The 15,960-nt window shown below is 47.2% G+C and overlaps 1 protein-coding gene across 1 annotated transcript in view; it reads right to left on the bottom strand.

Moving 5' to 3' along the window:
* The window catches only part of SNX30 (sorting nexin family member 30), a 51,355-nt gene extending 36,063 nt beyond the window's left edge, over positions 1 to 15,292 (bottom strand). The window contains exon 1 of the mRNA XM_035140935.2: positions 14,807 to 15,292. Within this exon, the coding sequence (XP_034996826.1) occupies positions 14,807 to 14,980 (174 nt within the window). The 5' untranslated portion in view covers positions 14,981 to 15,292. The remainder of the gene's footprint in view (positions 1 to 14,806) is intronic.
* Between the last annotated feature and the right edge of the window lie 668 nt (positions 15,293 to 15,960).

The following is a 15,960-nucleotide window of genomic DNA, read 5'->3' as shown; positions in this document are numbered from 1 at the left end:
GGATTGTTCTTCATGTCTCAAAACACACACCTACAATTTTTTCCCCCTGACTTTTGCAGAAGACAGAATTATCTGAAAAAACACAAGTTGTTTACAGAAAACGAGACAAGATAGAGATGCATGAAAGTATTTGTTATCAGAACATGGAGTGTTGTGGCAACAGGAATCGGAAGGAGTTCAGCTGGTCTTTTCTGACTTTTATTTCCCTGTATTTCTCTTCTATAAATGCCAGCTCATCTGAGAATTTATGAATGATGCAGATGGTGCTGCTCTGTTGTATGTATGTGGTATTAATTATTAAGAGGAAACAAGCTTCAGTTTTAGTACTGCTAGGCAAATAAGGCCAAAAGGGTTTCTAGTCCATAAGGTATTAATTGTTGTGTTGCTTTTAAAAAAAACACGAAACTATTCCACCTTCCCACACAATCAAATCATGTATTTCAACAGTCTGAAAAGAAAAGAAAAGAAACTGCAAGCACTCTTCATTTATAAAAGCTTTCCTTACTGGGATAGGAGAGCTGGGGGGGGAGTCCACATCTGGAAACCAATGCCCCCTTTGGATTCAATAAGTACATGGGTAAAAATGTAAAGGTAAAGGACCCCTGACAGTTAAGTCCAGCTGCGAACAATGCAGGGGTTGCGGCGCTCATCTCGCTTTACAGGCCGAGGGAGCTGCCATTTGTCCGCAGACAGTTTTTCCGGGTCTTGTGGCCAGCATGACTTTTGCTCTAGATTTTGCCCTCCAGATATTTGGGGACTACAATTCCCACCATCCCTGACCACTGGTCCTGTTAGCTAGGGATGATGGGAGTTGTCGTCCCAAAATATCTGGAGAGCCATGCCTGCTCTAGATCGTTTCCCAAACCTGGGTCTCCAGCCGTTTTCAGACTACAATTCCCAGCCTCCCCGACCATCGGTCTTGCTAGCTAGGAATGGTGGGAGTTGTAGTACAAAAACAGCTAAAAGTCCAAGGTTGGGAAACACTACTCTAGATGACCCTTCTGGCCCCTTCCAACTCTATGATTCTAGGAACGCTCTGCACTGCAACATTTTTTGCCAGCTTCTGCTTGCATTTCAGAATCATTATCTGGGCCTTTGGAATGTTGAGTGCCTCTGTTAATCTAGAAAATCCTCCTAACACCAGCCAGCACTTTCTTTTGAGAAGTGCATATATAATTTTAAAAAAACAGCACAGGCCCTGGACTTTTTCAGAGTTGATTAGAATATCTCAACTTAGTTACACAATTCTCTTTTTTTATTTGACAGATGAAAAAGCATACAAGTCTCCCTACTCAAGACATTTGAAGAAGAAATGCCAGCTGGACTTTTTGCATCTGCTTAGCCCCAGTGTGCACTCTGTGTCTCTTAGCAGTTAATCTTCCCTTCTTCCTTGCAACCGTTAGAGAAGAGTAGCAATGGGAGATAACCAGCAGGATGAGAAATCCTCTACTTCAAACTCTCTAGCTACCTATAACTTCCAAAAGGCAACATTGCAAGTTCAGAAGGAGCGGAAAGGCTATTTGTCATATGTCATGTGCAATGTATTTAACACAACTCCAAGCACAGAAATAACTGTTTCATAAGGGAGCATCTTCTATTAAGTTTTAAACAACAAAACTTACCCCAATTTGTCACTGTGGTCACATTAACACCATATATTTAAACAGTGCTATTTTTCTAGAAAAAGAGGTGCCAGAACTCACCATGAACTCCTCCTTTGTTCTCTTATAATGGCAATGACACACACCTGAGTGATGCCGGAACTCTGTTCCGGCTGAGAAAAAACCCTGCATTAGGTGGTTCAAATCCCTGCGATGGGGTGAGCTCCCGTTGCTCGGTCCCTGCTCCTGGCAACCTACCGTAGCAGTTCGAAAGCACATCAAAGTGCAAGTAGATAAATAGGTACCACTCCGGCAGGAAGGTAAACAGCATTTCCATGTGCTGCTCTGGTTCCCCAGAAGCGGCTTTGTCATGCTGGCCACATGACCCGGAAGCTGTACGCCGGCTCCCTCGGCTAGTAAAGTGAGATGAGCGCCCAGAGTCGTCTGTGACTGGACCTGACAGGGGTCCTTGTCCTTTACCTTTACCTTTTTACCCATGCACAGTCTGAATCCAAACAGCACATTGGTTTCCAGTAGAACTAAACTCTGGTAAAGTCCTCCTCTTGGGCGGGTGCACAAGAAGCAGGGGAGCAGCATACAGGCTCACTGAGGATTGTCTATGTACTACTAAAATCATGGTTTAGCATTGCATGCAAATGGCAACTTAATTTGTACCTGGCCAATAGGAGACAGATTCACTAGTTTTACATCTAATATAGGCACAAGGCCGCCCTACAGCCAGAATTTCCTGGACATATCTGGAATACTGCTGTGTCTGGGAAAATCCTGACATATGCCAGCCCATGTTAGCAGTGCTGACTTTCCTTAGAAATAAAGTGGTGCCACGCAAGACGAATTTAATTCATTCCGCGAGTCGCTTCGTATAGCGAAAAATTCATTTTGCGAAGCGGCTCCCATAGGAACGCATTGAAGTGCGGTTTCCCATAGGGTGCCTCGCAAGACGGGGGGGATCGTCTTGTGAGGCACCCTATGGGACGAAAAAATTCATCTTGTGAAACGCGCCATAGGAAACTTCGTCTTGCGAGTCTCCATTGAAATCGCAAAATGCTTTCGTTTTGCGAGTTTTTCGTCTCGTGAGGCATTCGTCTAGCGAGGTACCACTGTAGCTCAAAAACATCCCTCTCTCTTTTTTACCGATGTTGCTCAAGATCACCAGGCATCCCCAAACTGCGGCCCTCCAGATGTTTTGGACTACAACTCCCATGATCCCTAGCTAAGAGGACCAGTGGTCAGGGATGGTGGGAATTGTAGTCCAAAACATCTGGAGGGCCGAAGTTTGGGGGTGCCTGCTCAAGATCTTTGCCAAAATAAGCTCAACAACTTTTCTGTCCGGATTTTCAATGTTTGGAATATAGCAACCCCTACACAAACATAAACAGTTCCAAAAGATCACAAATTGTTGCCTTGCCTCGGTGCTGCATGCATCAAAAATAATTTGGTACCACAAACTACAGAACTGATGTTCAGCTTCTTCCCTCGGCTCCTATATGAATTGCAAGTTTGAATAACCCTTTTTACGTCACATACAGCTCATATGTTCCCTTATTCGAGTACTACCGCCCCTGTCTTTTCTGGCTCATGCGTAGGATTTGTCAGCTTTTGACTGGCCACATTATGTAAGTTATCCCAGAGGTTAGCAGATTTGCTGAGAAGAAGAAGAAGAAGAAGAAGAAGAAGAAGAAGAAGAAGAAGAAGAAGAAGAAGAAGAAGAAGAAGAAGAAGAAGAAGAAGAAGAAGCTCATTTCTCCAAAATAAGCACAGGAGGAGAGAGGGATTGCAGTGTTACCCTGAAATCCTTTTATTAATAGAAAGAGGATTCTGCCGCAGTGCTAAAACGTTTGCATCCATCACATACAATCCTTCAATGACACAGGCAGACTTGACACTCATTAAATACCACGCAGAGGCTGCTATCATGCCACCTGGCGTATTGCTTCGTATTTAAGTGGCAAAGAAGAACATCAGTCACAAATGTGCGAGATTCTCTTCACTGCACCCATTTCTATTCTACCACTTAAACCTTGTTTTGATAGCTGCTACTTTTAAAAATGATGGCCTGGGTGACAGATATCAGTTGGATTCCTCCTCAGGCAGGACTGCCACCCATCCATCTGCCTGCTGCTCCCCAGTATTGAAGAACCCGTCTGCATGTAATAATAATAATTTATTATTTATACTCCGCCCATCCAGCTGGGTTTCCCCAGCCACTCTAGGTAGTTCCTAACAGAATTAATGGTAATGGTAATGGTAATGCAATAAAACATCAGACATTAAAAACTTCCCTAAACAGGACTGCCTTCAGATGTCTTCTAAAAGTCAGGTACAGTCTTGCCTCGACTTATGAATTAAATCCGTTCCGACGGCACCTTCATAGGTTGAAAAACCCGTAAGTCGAAAAGCGCCATTGGAAATGCGATTTCCCATAGGAATGCATTCGAAACGGAAAAAATTGTAAGTCAAAGCAACCCCATCTAAAAATTTGTGTCGAAAAAACCCTATCTAAAACCGCCACGGCTTCCTTTCGGATGTCAAGAAATTCGTAAGCATGCTGCCATTTGCCCCATTCGTAAGTCGAAAAATTCGATTGTTGAGTCGTTTGTAAGTCGAGGTAGCACTGTAGTTGTTTATTTTCTTGACATCTGATGGGAAGGCAGTCCACAGGGTGGGTGCCGCTACCGAGAAGGCCCTCTGCCTGGTTCCCTGTAACCTCACATCTCACAATGAGGGAACCGCCAGAAGGCCCTCGGAGCTGGACCTCAGTGTCCAGGCTGAACGATGGGAGTGGAGATGCTCCTTCAGGTATACTGGGCCAAAGCTGTTTAGGGCTTTTAAGGTCAGCACCAACACTTTGAATTGTACTTGGAAACGTACTGGGAGCCAAGCAGTGGCAAGCAGCCCTGCCCTTCCAGCAAAAGAAGCCTTGCTCGTGGGAAAGAAGACACCTCTTGTTTCCTCCTGAGAGCAGCAAAGCAAAGGATGGGCTGTTTTTCTCCCTTTCCTGCAACCCCCCCACACACCAAAAAAATCCACACTTGGGGAAGAGAATCCACTCAGCTGCACACACTGAAAGCAGGGGGCTGTGCAGAAAACACTAGCAGTACCCCCCTGCCAACTTCTTTAAAAAAGTACAACAGGAAATGAGAAGCCACTCCTCTTTCTAAATTGGCTCAGCCAATAGGGCATGAGACTCTTAATCTCAGGATTGTGGGATCGAGACCCACGTTGGGTGAAAGATTCCTGCATTGCAGGGGGTTGGACTAGATGACCCTCAAGGTACCTTCCAACTCTATGATTCTACCATGGAGGAGGGAAAGTTCCAATGGACTGTTTCCCCCCAATGGGTGACATCAGCAGGTATCCTCTGGGAATCTGAATATGTGCACCATCTTGGGAAATCCCTTTCAAGCACGAGATATCTCTACTAAGGGGGTTAGTTTATTTTGCCCCCAAGAACAGTAAGACTGCAATAGCTTAAGTTCTTAAGGAAATCAGCCCTGAGTGCTCATTGGAAGGACAGATCCTGAAGCTGAGGCTCCAATACTTTGGCCACCTCAAGAGAAGAGAAGAATCCTTGGAAAAGACCCTGATGTTGGGAAAGATTGAGGGCACAAGGAGAAGGGGACGACAGAGGATGAGATGGTTGGACAGTGTTCTCGAAGCTACGAACATGAGTTTGACCAAACTGCGGGAGGCATTGGAAGACAGGAATGCCTGGCGTGCACTGGTCCATGGGGTCACGAAGAGTCGGACACGACTAAACAACAACATTGTGCAGATTTTCCCCGGAAAGCTCCCAGATTATAAAAGCAAAAACCTTCCCCGTTTGTCCACAGCATTTGAGCTTAAGATGTGAACTGCCTCTGAACAAATAGGCTCCATGTCATGAATTAGTCTGCTTAAAAAAAAAAAAGCTGTCCAGTTTCACAGTCAGCATCATTGTATCTTGGGACAGTGAATTTTGTAAGCTGATTTTCTGTCTGTGAAGACATTTCTGTCCTGGCTTCCCTTATCAGTCATTTCCACCAGGTGATTCTGAATTCCAATGTTATGGGTGAAAACTGTTAACTTTAATAACACAATTAGAAATCAAGCCCCGCTGCAATCAATGAAAGGTCTAAGCAAATTATTTGAGGAACAGGATATAAAAACCAGGGTGGTTTTATTAAAATATTATGAATGAAGTGAAGCAGAAGAATGTGCCAAGTGGTTCCACGACATAATTTAAGCTCCGTCAAGATTTTCCTAAGCCTATTACACAACAATTTGCACTTTAAAATGTCCAGTGAAAGCACCCCATGCCGCTCTCTCCCACGATGGACTAATGGTCTCCCAACTCCATCCCAAATCCAGACAGTAGGAGGGGAAGCAAAGCTGTATTAGCCATTTGGTTAAAGAGAGACAAGCTGTGACAGGCAATGGTCATTTAAAAAAAATTGTATGGCAGTGAATGAATTGCTTCAGAGAAGCAGATTTCACTTGCCAATCATAATATCTTTAGATTGTTTAATGAGAAAACATGTGCCACATGGTTCTTAATTTATTCCAACATATCTGCAAGATTAAAGGTAAAGGGACCCCTGACCATTAGGTCCAGTCGTCACCTACTCTGGGGTTGCGGCGCTCATCTCACGTTATTGGCCAAGGGAGCCGGCGTACAGCTTCCAGGTCATGTGGCCAGCATGACAAAGCTGCTTCTGGCAAACCAGAGCAGCACACGGAAACGCCGTTTACCTTCCCTATTTATCTACTTGCACTTTGACGTGCTTTCAAATGGCTAGGTTGGCAGGAGCTGGGACCGAGCAATGGGAGCTCACCCCGTCGCAGGGATTTGAACCGCCGACCTTCTGATTGGCAAGCCCTAGGCTCTGTGGTTTAACCCACAGCGCCACCCCCGTCCACAAGATTAGGTTAGGCTAAAATATCATCACTCGTTCACAAAGCTTCAGGAGGTTCATGTTCAGGCCAGATTCATAAATCACCTCTGCAGCCTGGTGGCTTCTGCAGAATGATGCTTCTACGGCTGAATCTCATGATGCAACTAGAGTTTACAGATCGCAACTAGTTCAGATGATGTGAGTATTCTCTATGCTTGTCTCTCTACCATCCAAGCAAGGCTCCTGGTGCCAATATGGGAAATAATCCAGCCAACACATAAATCCATTACCATACGGAACGGGAACAGTTTTGCAGCCTGAAATCAAACCACATCCAATATCATCCACTGCACTGCAATAAACTGGGGACTCATGGAGATTCAAGCTTACATCTATTTGGGAAGCCAAAAATCCTTCCTAATTCTTTAACATCAGGACTGAAGTTGACAAGACCAGTTAGGGTTTTCATCTAAACCAGTGTAGTGACTATGATGCACACAACCACCATTCTGAAGCATCTCAGAAGACCAATCTTCAAAAGAAGCCTCAACTTTTTCAATATTAAAAAAAAAGAAATTATGTAGCGCCACCGCACTTAAATAAAAAGATCCATTTTCTTGTAACGGGCCCACTTCAATGCTTTTATTCCACAAGTCAGGGGGGAACCCTTCAGATATCCCTACGGCTTTTAAAATTATAGATCTTGCACTGGACTGCATCCAAGAACAATTTGCAGTTAATCAACTTCATCCTCTTTAGCCAATATCAATATGGAGAAAGCTACTGTAACGTATTAAAGGGACAGGGAAGTAATTCAACCCATCTAGTCCAGCATTCTATTTTCATGGCGGTCAACCACATACCTTTTGGAAAATCCATAAGGAGGACTTGAGCACAGCAGTATTTGCCCTCTCATTGGCCAACTGGCATTCCAAGGGAAACTGACTGCTACTAGATCAGGCATCTCCAAACTGTGGCCCTCCAGAAGTTTTGGCCTACAACTCCCATGATCCCTAGCTAAGAGGACCAGTGGTCAGGGATGATGGGAATTGTAGTCCAAAACATATGGAGGGCTGAAGTTTGGGGATGCCTGTACTAGATGATATATTGTTATCATTCGTGACAACTGATAGCCTGTATAAAAGGGGGTGGGAGAATTAGCCAGAGTGCTTATTCATCTAAATGTGCAGCAATTTTGTGCATTTGATTAGAAATCTAGCAATCACAATATTTAAGTGGTTGTCAAGTCTGCGGGCATCTTAATACAGTGGTGCCTTGCAAGACGAATTTAATTTGTTCCATGAGTCTATTCGTTTTGCGAAAAATTCGTCTTGCGAATCGCGGTTTCCCATAGGAATGCATTGGAATTTCTTTTTTTGCCCATAGGAAAAATTAATTAAATTTCAATGCATTCCTATGGGAAACCGCGATTCGCAAGATGAATTTTTCGCAAAACGAATTCGTCTTGCGAGTCACCATCAGATCGCAAGACGCATTCATCTTGCGAAAAATTCATCTTGAAGGGCATTTGTCTTGCGAGGTACCACTGTACTTGTGTAAAAGAAGGGCATTCATTTTATACGGTTTATGACAGACTTGTAAATAAGCCAAAACTGTATTCAACTGCCCCAGTGTTAGAAATTAGCCAGGCGCATTTTGTAACTGGGGATTGCCAGAATGTGAACATTTCAAGAAGCCTTGTCGTCGTGTATGGCGACTGAGACTCAAGAATAAAATTGCTGCCACTGATGCTGAGGGTACAGGAGGAGAAATGCCTCTCTACCCGACTCCATAGTAGGGTTGCTGCACCGCTTCCCGCACCGCAGCGTAAGTCACCTCTGTAAAAATGGCAAAATGGCGACTAGTCTTTCTGTGCCCATAACCAAGGTCGCAGGAGCCATGTGGCAAATAGCTTTTCTATCCTAGTTTCTAACACTGAACTTCCCCGCATCCCCCAAATCACTAGCCTGCTGCATGGAGGGATGAAACACTTCCTTTCTACACTGGATGTTCAGGGCTGGGACTTACTGCCTGTTATAGCCCAGTGTCTATGCTGGGTGCAGAAGAGGAAGAGAGATTGCTCCACTCCTCCTCCTCCTCCTCCTCCATCATCCCCTCACCTATTCCTAGCAGCCTATGACTACCAGGCCAGCACGTAAACACAAGGCCTCATGACATTGCAAAAGTAGATCTAAACTCTTCAATAAACAACATACTACGGCACTGACACACAAGTCCAGGGGGATTGAACTCCCGCAAACAGCTTCACCAGAAAAGTTACATGCAGTATTTTCTTTTCTTTTCTATTTTGCCAGGGAATGTACACTTAGAAAGCAAAGGGTGAAAAAAAACCCTAAAGATGTTGCCATTCACCATCATGCCTTGCAGTTGCTGCAAGTACTTATGGGTACAGTACATGGTTGGCTACAGAAAATCTCTTGGTAAACCAGATACTAGGGCTGTGGGTGACAGCTCTCCACCAAACACAAGCCTGTTTCGCAAGTTGCATTCATGCTTATACCAAGTGTATGGAGAGGAAATGGGTGCTGTGGGTCCTGGCCGCGCGCGGCCAGACATTCTACAATCTGCAACCCCCACTGCTGCATGTTTAGCACGATAGTGCAATCTTGCTTCCCTTTTGCATGATTAGGAGTAGACATGCAAGAAGGGCCAGTACAACTCAGCATTTGCAGACTGCATTCGATCAGAGGTTTCAAATAGGGGCTCATGGAATGGAGTTCCCAAGCAGGTGGTCTATAAAAAAAGCTGCAGACCAGTTAAAAATAATTTATTTCAGTATTTTGCCCTGGACTTAATATTTTTTGGCAACGGAGATCAAGGCCATTTTGACAAGGTTCAATTTTATCCAACAGAGTGGGCTAGCAAAGGGCCGAGGGCCTGTGAGTTTTCACATTACGCTGGTGCTGTCTACAATTTTTTCTCTACTATATACCAGTTCAAAGAGCCCTTCTCAGCACTCTGTCCTAGGGGGTCCATGACTTTCCTAATGCCGTGCTGGTTTTGATGATGCCACCACCGGAGAAAGCAGCTAATTAAGAGATGCGCCGAGGCTCCCAGCAAAATTCAAGTGGTGCACACGTACAGACACTGAAGTCTGGAAACTGCTGCCTTGGATACTTCAGTGCATTTCACAGACACGGTCTCGTGGCTCCTTGGAACAAGGCACACCAGCATTTTTGCCCTTATTATGGGTGGAGGCCAACAGAACAGCTTGCTGAAGAATAGCTTGCAAGTTTGATGGAGATGCATTTGAACTGGGGACCTCCCAGTTCAGGCATGAGTTGCTAAATGCCACTGTGCTACACCGACTGAAACAGATACTACTTGTTTCAAATTCAGCCAGTGAAAGGATGGGAACATATGTACACACACTGTACACTTAGTGTGTGCAAGAGATAGCAGGTATCGCAGTGCTGTTGTGTATGTATCCCTTGTACATGTCGAGTTGCTCTAGAACAAATTGCTCCTCCCTACCAGTTTCCACAGAAGTCAGGACAGAGACTTTTCCAGAAGTGAGCAAATGGTTGGCTGAGGGTTCCTTTAAGCCAGATATCTTCGCTTTGTAGGTCATCATGACTATTGTAGGCCAAAACATCTGGAGAGTCGCAGTTTGGGGGTGCCTGGTCAACATCAATCCTCCACCACCCAGATTCCCAGCAGTACAAAGTTGATGCCTATTATCTAGGACCGATGCCTTAAAGGAACACTCATAGTCACATACCAACCAAGTGTAGAGAAATTGGATGGCAGCAAATGAACGTTGTTTGGCTGCTACACAAGGATTCTTCTAATGCCAGCCTCTAAATAATGAAGGTGCCATGTTCCAAACTGCATTGCGAAGACACACACACACACACACAAAAAAAAAAAACCCCTACCCAGCTCTGCTTCTCAGCAGGTATGGGCCATAACAGCAGATCTCAATGAAGCTTCCACAGTCCACACATTTCAAGAAAGAGAGGTGCAGCCTTCAGGTCCAAATCCCGGGAAGAGGGCTTGAACAGACCTTTTTATATGCAGGCCTAACTGGATAGCTGCTGTCTCTCTGTATTAAGCATGCTTGCGAAAACTGCTAAATTGTTGTCAAACACAGTCAAGATGTCAGTGTGTCTTCAAGATAGGGGGAGAGCAGGGGGAGAGCAGGGTTTACTTCAAGCCACAGTTGGAGCCTTTATAAAGATCTATTTTGATATCAAGGTTCGGCTCTGGAATGAGTTAGTGGCTTCTAAGTATGTTTTCCTACATAACGTCTCCATGGGGGACGGGGGGATGGAGCTTCTGGCCAGGTTTGACCCCAAACCGCTCGCTCAGTTCAACTGCCTGAAACTACACTCCTGTTGTCCCTTGTCTCGGCACAAGGTACAGCAGTGACCCAAGAAGTCTGGGGCTGGTGCAGTGTTAAAAACTCAGATATATGATCTAGGTGCCAAATGACTCCATAAACCAAGGTTGCAGTCACCAAAACGGAATGTCTTGTTGCCATTTTGGGGCAAGACAGCTCTAAAGTCTTGTTTTTAAAATGATGGACTGACTGTGATTGATTCTCAGTTAACCACGTGGCTAGTTCAGATGACACCCTTGAGCTAGGCTGAGAACTTGCTCCAGATCAGGAAAAGGCCAATACCAGGGTCAGCAAACTTTTTCAACAGAGGGCCAGTCCACTGCCCTCAGACCTTGTGGGGGGCTGGACTATATTTTTTTTGGGGGGGTGAACGAATTCCTATGTCCCACAAATAACCCAGAGATGCATTTTAAATAAAAGGGCAGATTCTACTCATGTAAAAACACTCTAATTCCCGGACCGTCCATGGGCCGGATTTAGAAGGCGATTGGACCGGATTCGGCCCCCGGGCCTTAGTTTGCCCACCCAGAGCCAATTCTCTCCTTCCACATCAGCAACTTATCTGATGTAGTGCTTCCAACCTTATCTGAGTGGCACAGATGGGACAATTCATGCAGTAGCAGCAGCAGCAGCTCCCACACAGCTAAGAAAAAGCAGGCTGTGGAACTTAAATCAACCCTTCATGACCTAAAAGGAACAAGCAGGGATCCTGACCGGAGCTGTCACACAAGAGTCCTTTGGAAGGCAAGGATGAAAAGGGTCCCTAAAGGTAGGCAGCTTGAAATCCACTGGCTTGCTGTCAACAAAGCAATGCAGCCCAGGGTAACTCAATCCTTCCATCATCATGTAGCCCAGGTATAAGGAACGGAGGCCTATTGTTTGTTCACACACCTGGTACAAGATTGATGCCTCATGGGAAGCCAATTACATGATGTTGTACCATGCGGAACTGCCGCTTGTGTAAGCCTCTCAAGGTGGTTAATTACTACACTGCCCCCGCTTGCAGCAGTTAAAACCACAACAGATCTGCGGAGTTTTGAATTGGTGCGTGGAACACACACAAGGTGGCTCTTCTCCAGCGTATTTTGCAGAGTCCTTTCCGACGCGTCCTGAGAAAGGACTCAAAACCAATACAGTCATACCTCGGGTTGTGAACGCTGCGGGTCACGTATTTTCGGGTTGCGCTCTGCACCGAACCTGAAAGTACCGGAACGGGTTACTTCCGGGTTTCGGCGCTCGCGCATGTGCAGAAACACAAAATGATGTCATGTGCAGAAGTGCCGAATTGCATCACGCGCATGCGCAGCACTGCAGGTTGCGAACGCGCCTCCTGCACGGATCACGTTCACAACCTGAGGTATTACTGTACATTTGTTGCACAGTTGCACCTGCCAGAATTCTCAAGGCAAGCCACAAACTTTCCCCTGCAGTCTGCAAACGCATGACCTCTCTTGACAACAACACCTGGGGAAAAAAGCTATGAAGCTGGACTGCTTCCACTTATCCCTTCTCAGGTCACAACACAGCAACCAGCTGCGGTACTCGGGAAGCAAGCAACCACAGGAGCACTGGAGGCTAGTGCATAGAGGCAAATGAAGAGCATGCCTGCTTTCTTACTTGCAACTTGTCCAGTGGTGGCTCTGCGTGTCGCCTGATCCAGCTTCATATATACCGGTAGTCCGTCTTCCTCTGCCTTCTGCCCCTACAAATCTGAGGATCAGCATAGGAAGCCCCAGCTGAAGTGAGGTACTCATAACAGAACACAGGGGAGGGAAAGTGCAGTGGCTTTTGGAAAGGGAGCAAGGCCAGTGCTCTAGACTTACTTCCAGGAATTTGTAAGCTGCTCTGTGGAGGATGTTGCTCGAAAAGCTTGTAAATAAACTTGCAAATAAATAAATAAATTCAGACTACAGTACTGCTATGCCTCTGGTTGCTTTTTTTAAAAAAAGGTAAAGGGCCCCTGACCATCAGGTCCAATCGTGTCTGACTCTGGGGTTGAGACGCTCATCTCGCTCTATAGGCCAAAGGAACCGGCTTCCTGGTCATGTGGCCAGCATGACAAAGCTGCTTCTAGCGAACCAGAGCAGCGCACGGAAACGCCATTTACCTTCCCGCCGGAGCGGTCCCTATTTATCTACTTGCTTTCGAACTGCTAGGTGGGCAGGAGCAGGGACTGAGCAACGGGAGCTTACCCCGTTGCAGGGATTCGAACTGCCAACCTTCTGATCAGCAAGCCCTAGGCTCTGTGGTTTAACCCACAGCGCCACCTGGGTCCCTTTCTGGTTGCTTTAGGCACCAATATTTTGCAGCTCAAGTTATACGGTTATTACACAGCTCAAGCTATGCTTAATTGGGGGAGAATCTTCTCTCTTGCCAGTTATAAGATGTTGTCAGAGCCTCAGACTATAGTGTCTTGAGCAGGGGTCAGCAAACACTGTCCCTCAGACCTTGTGGAGGGCCGGACTATATTTTTTTGGGGGGGGTGAATTCCTATGCCCCACAAATAACCCACAGATGCATTTTAAATAAAAGCACACACTCCACTCATGTAAAAACACCAGGCAGGCCCCACAAATAACCCAGAGACGTGTTTTAAATAAAAGGACATATTCTACTCATGTAAAAACATGCTGATTCCCGGACCATCCACGGGCCGGATTTAAAAGGCAATTGGGCTGGATCCAGCCCTCGGGCCTTAGTTTGCCTACCCATGGTCTTGAGTATTCAGTATACATCCAAGAAGACACCTATGTCTAAAATGAGGTCAGGAACTAGCTTAATGCCTGGGCATCTGTCCCAAGCTCTTTAGTCAATCTACCATTTGGGGCTCCGAGAACCAACTTCCAAGACATCCACATGCCATTTACTGTCAGTTAAGAATATCCCAAAGTGCCAGCAAATACAGGCCTTGATCATCTCTGCACTTCTTCAGTCGTCCTAAGTTGGGAATCAAAGAGGTGTAAGCGATGCAGGTTCCGAGAACCTTTCCCAACAGGTAAGGGTTTATGGTGGACACACCTAACTGGCAGTAGTGTTGGATTGTTCTTAAATATACCATCGACTCCCCCAGGGAGAACTTGTCTTAAAGGTGGAACAGAGGCAACTCAAGAAAAGGAAGCCAACCCATTTGGGTCATCAGGGTCAGGTGCACAAACCAATACACACCAACCTGGCAGATAGGGGGGAAAAGCCTGGCACCAAACCAGGGATTGCTTCACTGCGCCCCGCGCTTGCAACACAGCCTGCATTTGTGACAGCACTGCAAACGCAACCTCCGCACAAGTGTCCTCCACGTACTTTCAACACAGATGAGTCAACACACCATCACAAATTACTGTGTCCTTATTACCAGCACAAAACACAAGTTGCTTTGTTGTTTTCCAATTCTTGCCTTTGCTGTGTAGAAGCCAAAATAAACTCAGATGGGTTGCTTACCCACTACACACAAACACAAAAGGAGAGGAGAACAGGCGAAAAAGGCTGGAAGAGGACTTTAAAAAAAAAAAAATTCCCACCATTTCACCAACTTAGCAAACGGGGCAAGATGTTGGTGGAAAGTCCAGGGGTGCCAACTTGAATAAAAATGGGGGGGAGACTCAGGTAAGCCCCGCCTTACACAATTGATCACATGACACGGTGCATGCACATCATTCGAATGGCAATGTCCATCAACTGGGGGGGGGGGCTCAAATATTTTTTGAGGGGGAAGGGTCCTCAGCCCCAAGGAGTTGGCTCCCACGCTGAAGTCCCTCTTGCACACATGCCTCCCCCCTTGCTTTTTGCACGTTTCCTACACAGGAGCTTACTCTCTTGCAGCCCTGAGCAACCCAGCTGTCCAGGCACGGCAAAGAAACGCATTCAAACGACCCAAAACGCCCGGAAGCCAGCAGAAGAACCGAGCCCAACCCTCGCCCTCGCCCCGCGCAGGCCCCACCGGCGGCCGCTACCTTATCGGCGATGCTGCGCGGCAGCTGCAAGTCCGGGCTGGGCGTCAGCTCGGCGCCCGCCTCCTCGCTGCTGGAGGCGGCCAGCGGGTGCGGCATCTCCCGCAGAGACTTGGGTCCCGACGAAGGCAGCGCTTTGGGGGTGCCCGCCCCGCCGCCGCCCGCGGCTGCGGACATGGCGGAGGCGGAGCAGCGAGGGCCACGGAGCCCGACCCGAGAGGAGAAGGAGGGGAAGAAGCCTCGCCGAGCGAGCGAGCGACCGTCCGGAGGCCGCGCGGACGCTCCGTTCCTGGGCTGGCCGGGAAAGGGGCGGAGGGAAGCGGCCGTGACGGGCAGAGCCCCGCGCGCCTTCTCCGCCCCGCGCCTTTTGCGCGCCCGGAGCCGCCCCCGGCCCGCCCCACGCAGGAAACTCCCCCCCGCGCGCGCCTCGGAAAGACTCGACGTTGCAGCAGCGGCGGCGGCAGCGGCAGCCGCGGCTCCTCGAAGCAATTTCCCCCGGAGAGACTAAGCGCCGAGGCTCCGCCCTCCCCGCGCCGAGAGAAGGAGAGCAGCCATAGGCGGAGGAGGGATCTGCGGCAGCCGCGGCAGCCGCGGCGCCTACCGGTTGCCTTGTTATGCTGCTGGTCAATTCTAAACCCGCTTACCCCAGGACACTCAACAGGTCTTACTTCTGAGTAGACGGGGGTTAAGGTTGCGCTGTTCCCCTCCCTGGTTTTGAGAATCGTAGAATGGTTAGAAGGGACCCCAAGGGTCCTCTAGACCGCCCCCCTGTAACTACGGTAAGGCTGCCACCTTTGTTCTGGCAAAATACGGGGGGGGGGCGATAACACACCCCCCCAAAAAAACACCCGGTGCTGAAGTGACTTCAAAGCAATCCATTACAATCAACTTCAGCCTAACAAGATGATCTGGCATTTGTCACCCATGCACACACATACACACGAATTTGTAAATCTGTATGTGTTGGCTACCCAGAAGATAAAAATACATGACCTTTCGTACACCCTTTCAAACACATGTACAGTATTTGGAGAGGATCCCTGGCGGGGTGGGGAGGAGAGAGAGAAGACCTGGAGTGCAGGGCAAAACTGTATCAATACAGAATGTAGCATTTTATATTGAAATACAGGACAATTGGGCATTATACAGGACAATCC

This window comes from Zootoca vivipara, chromosome 16 (assembly GCF_963506605.1).
Source record: "Zootoca vivipara chromosome 16, rZooViv1.1, whole genome shotgun sequence".
Classification (NCBI taxonomy): Eukaryota; Metazoa; Chordata; class Lepidosauria; order Squamata; family Lacertidae; genus Zootoca; species Zootoca vivipara.
Note: the sequence above shows the minus strand (reverse complement) of the source record. Positions and strands in the feature narration are given on the sequence as shown.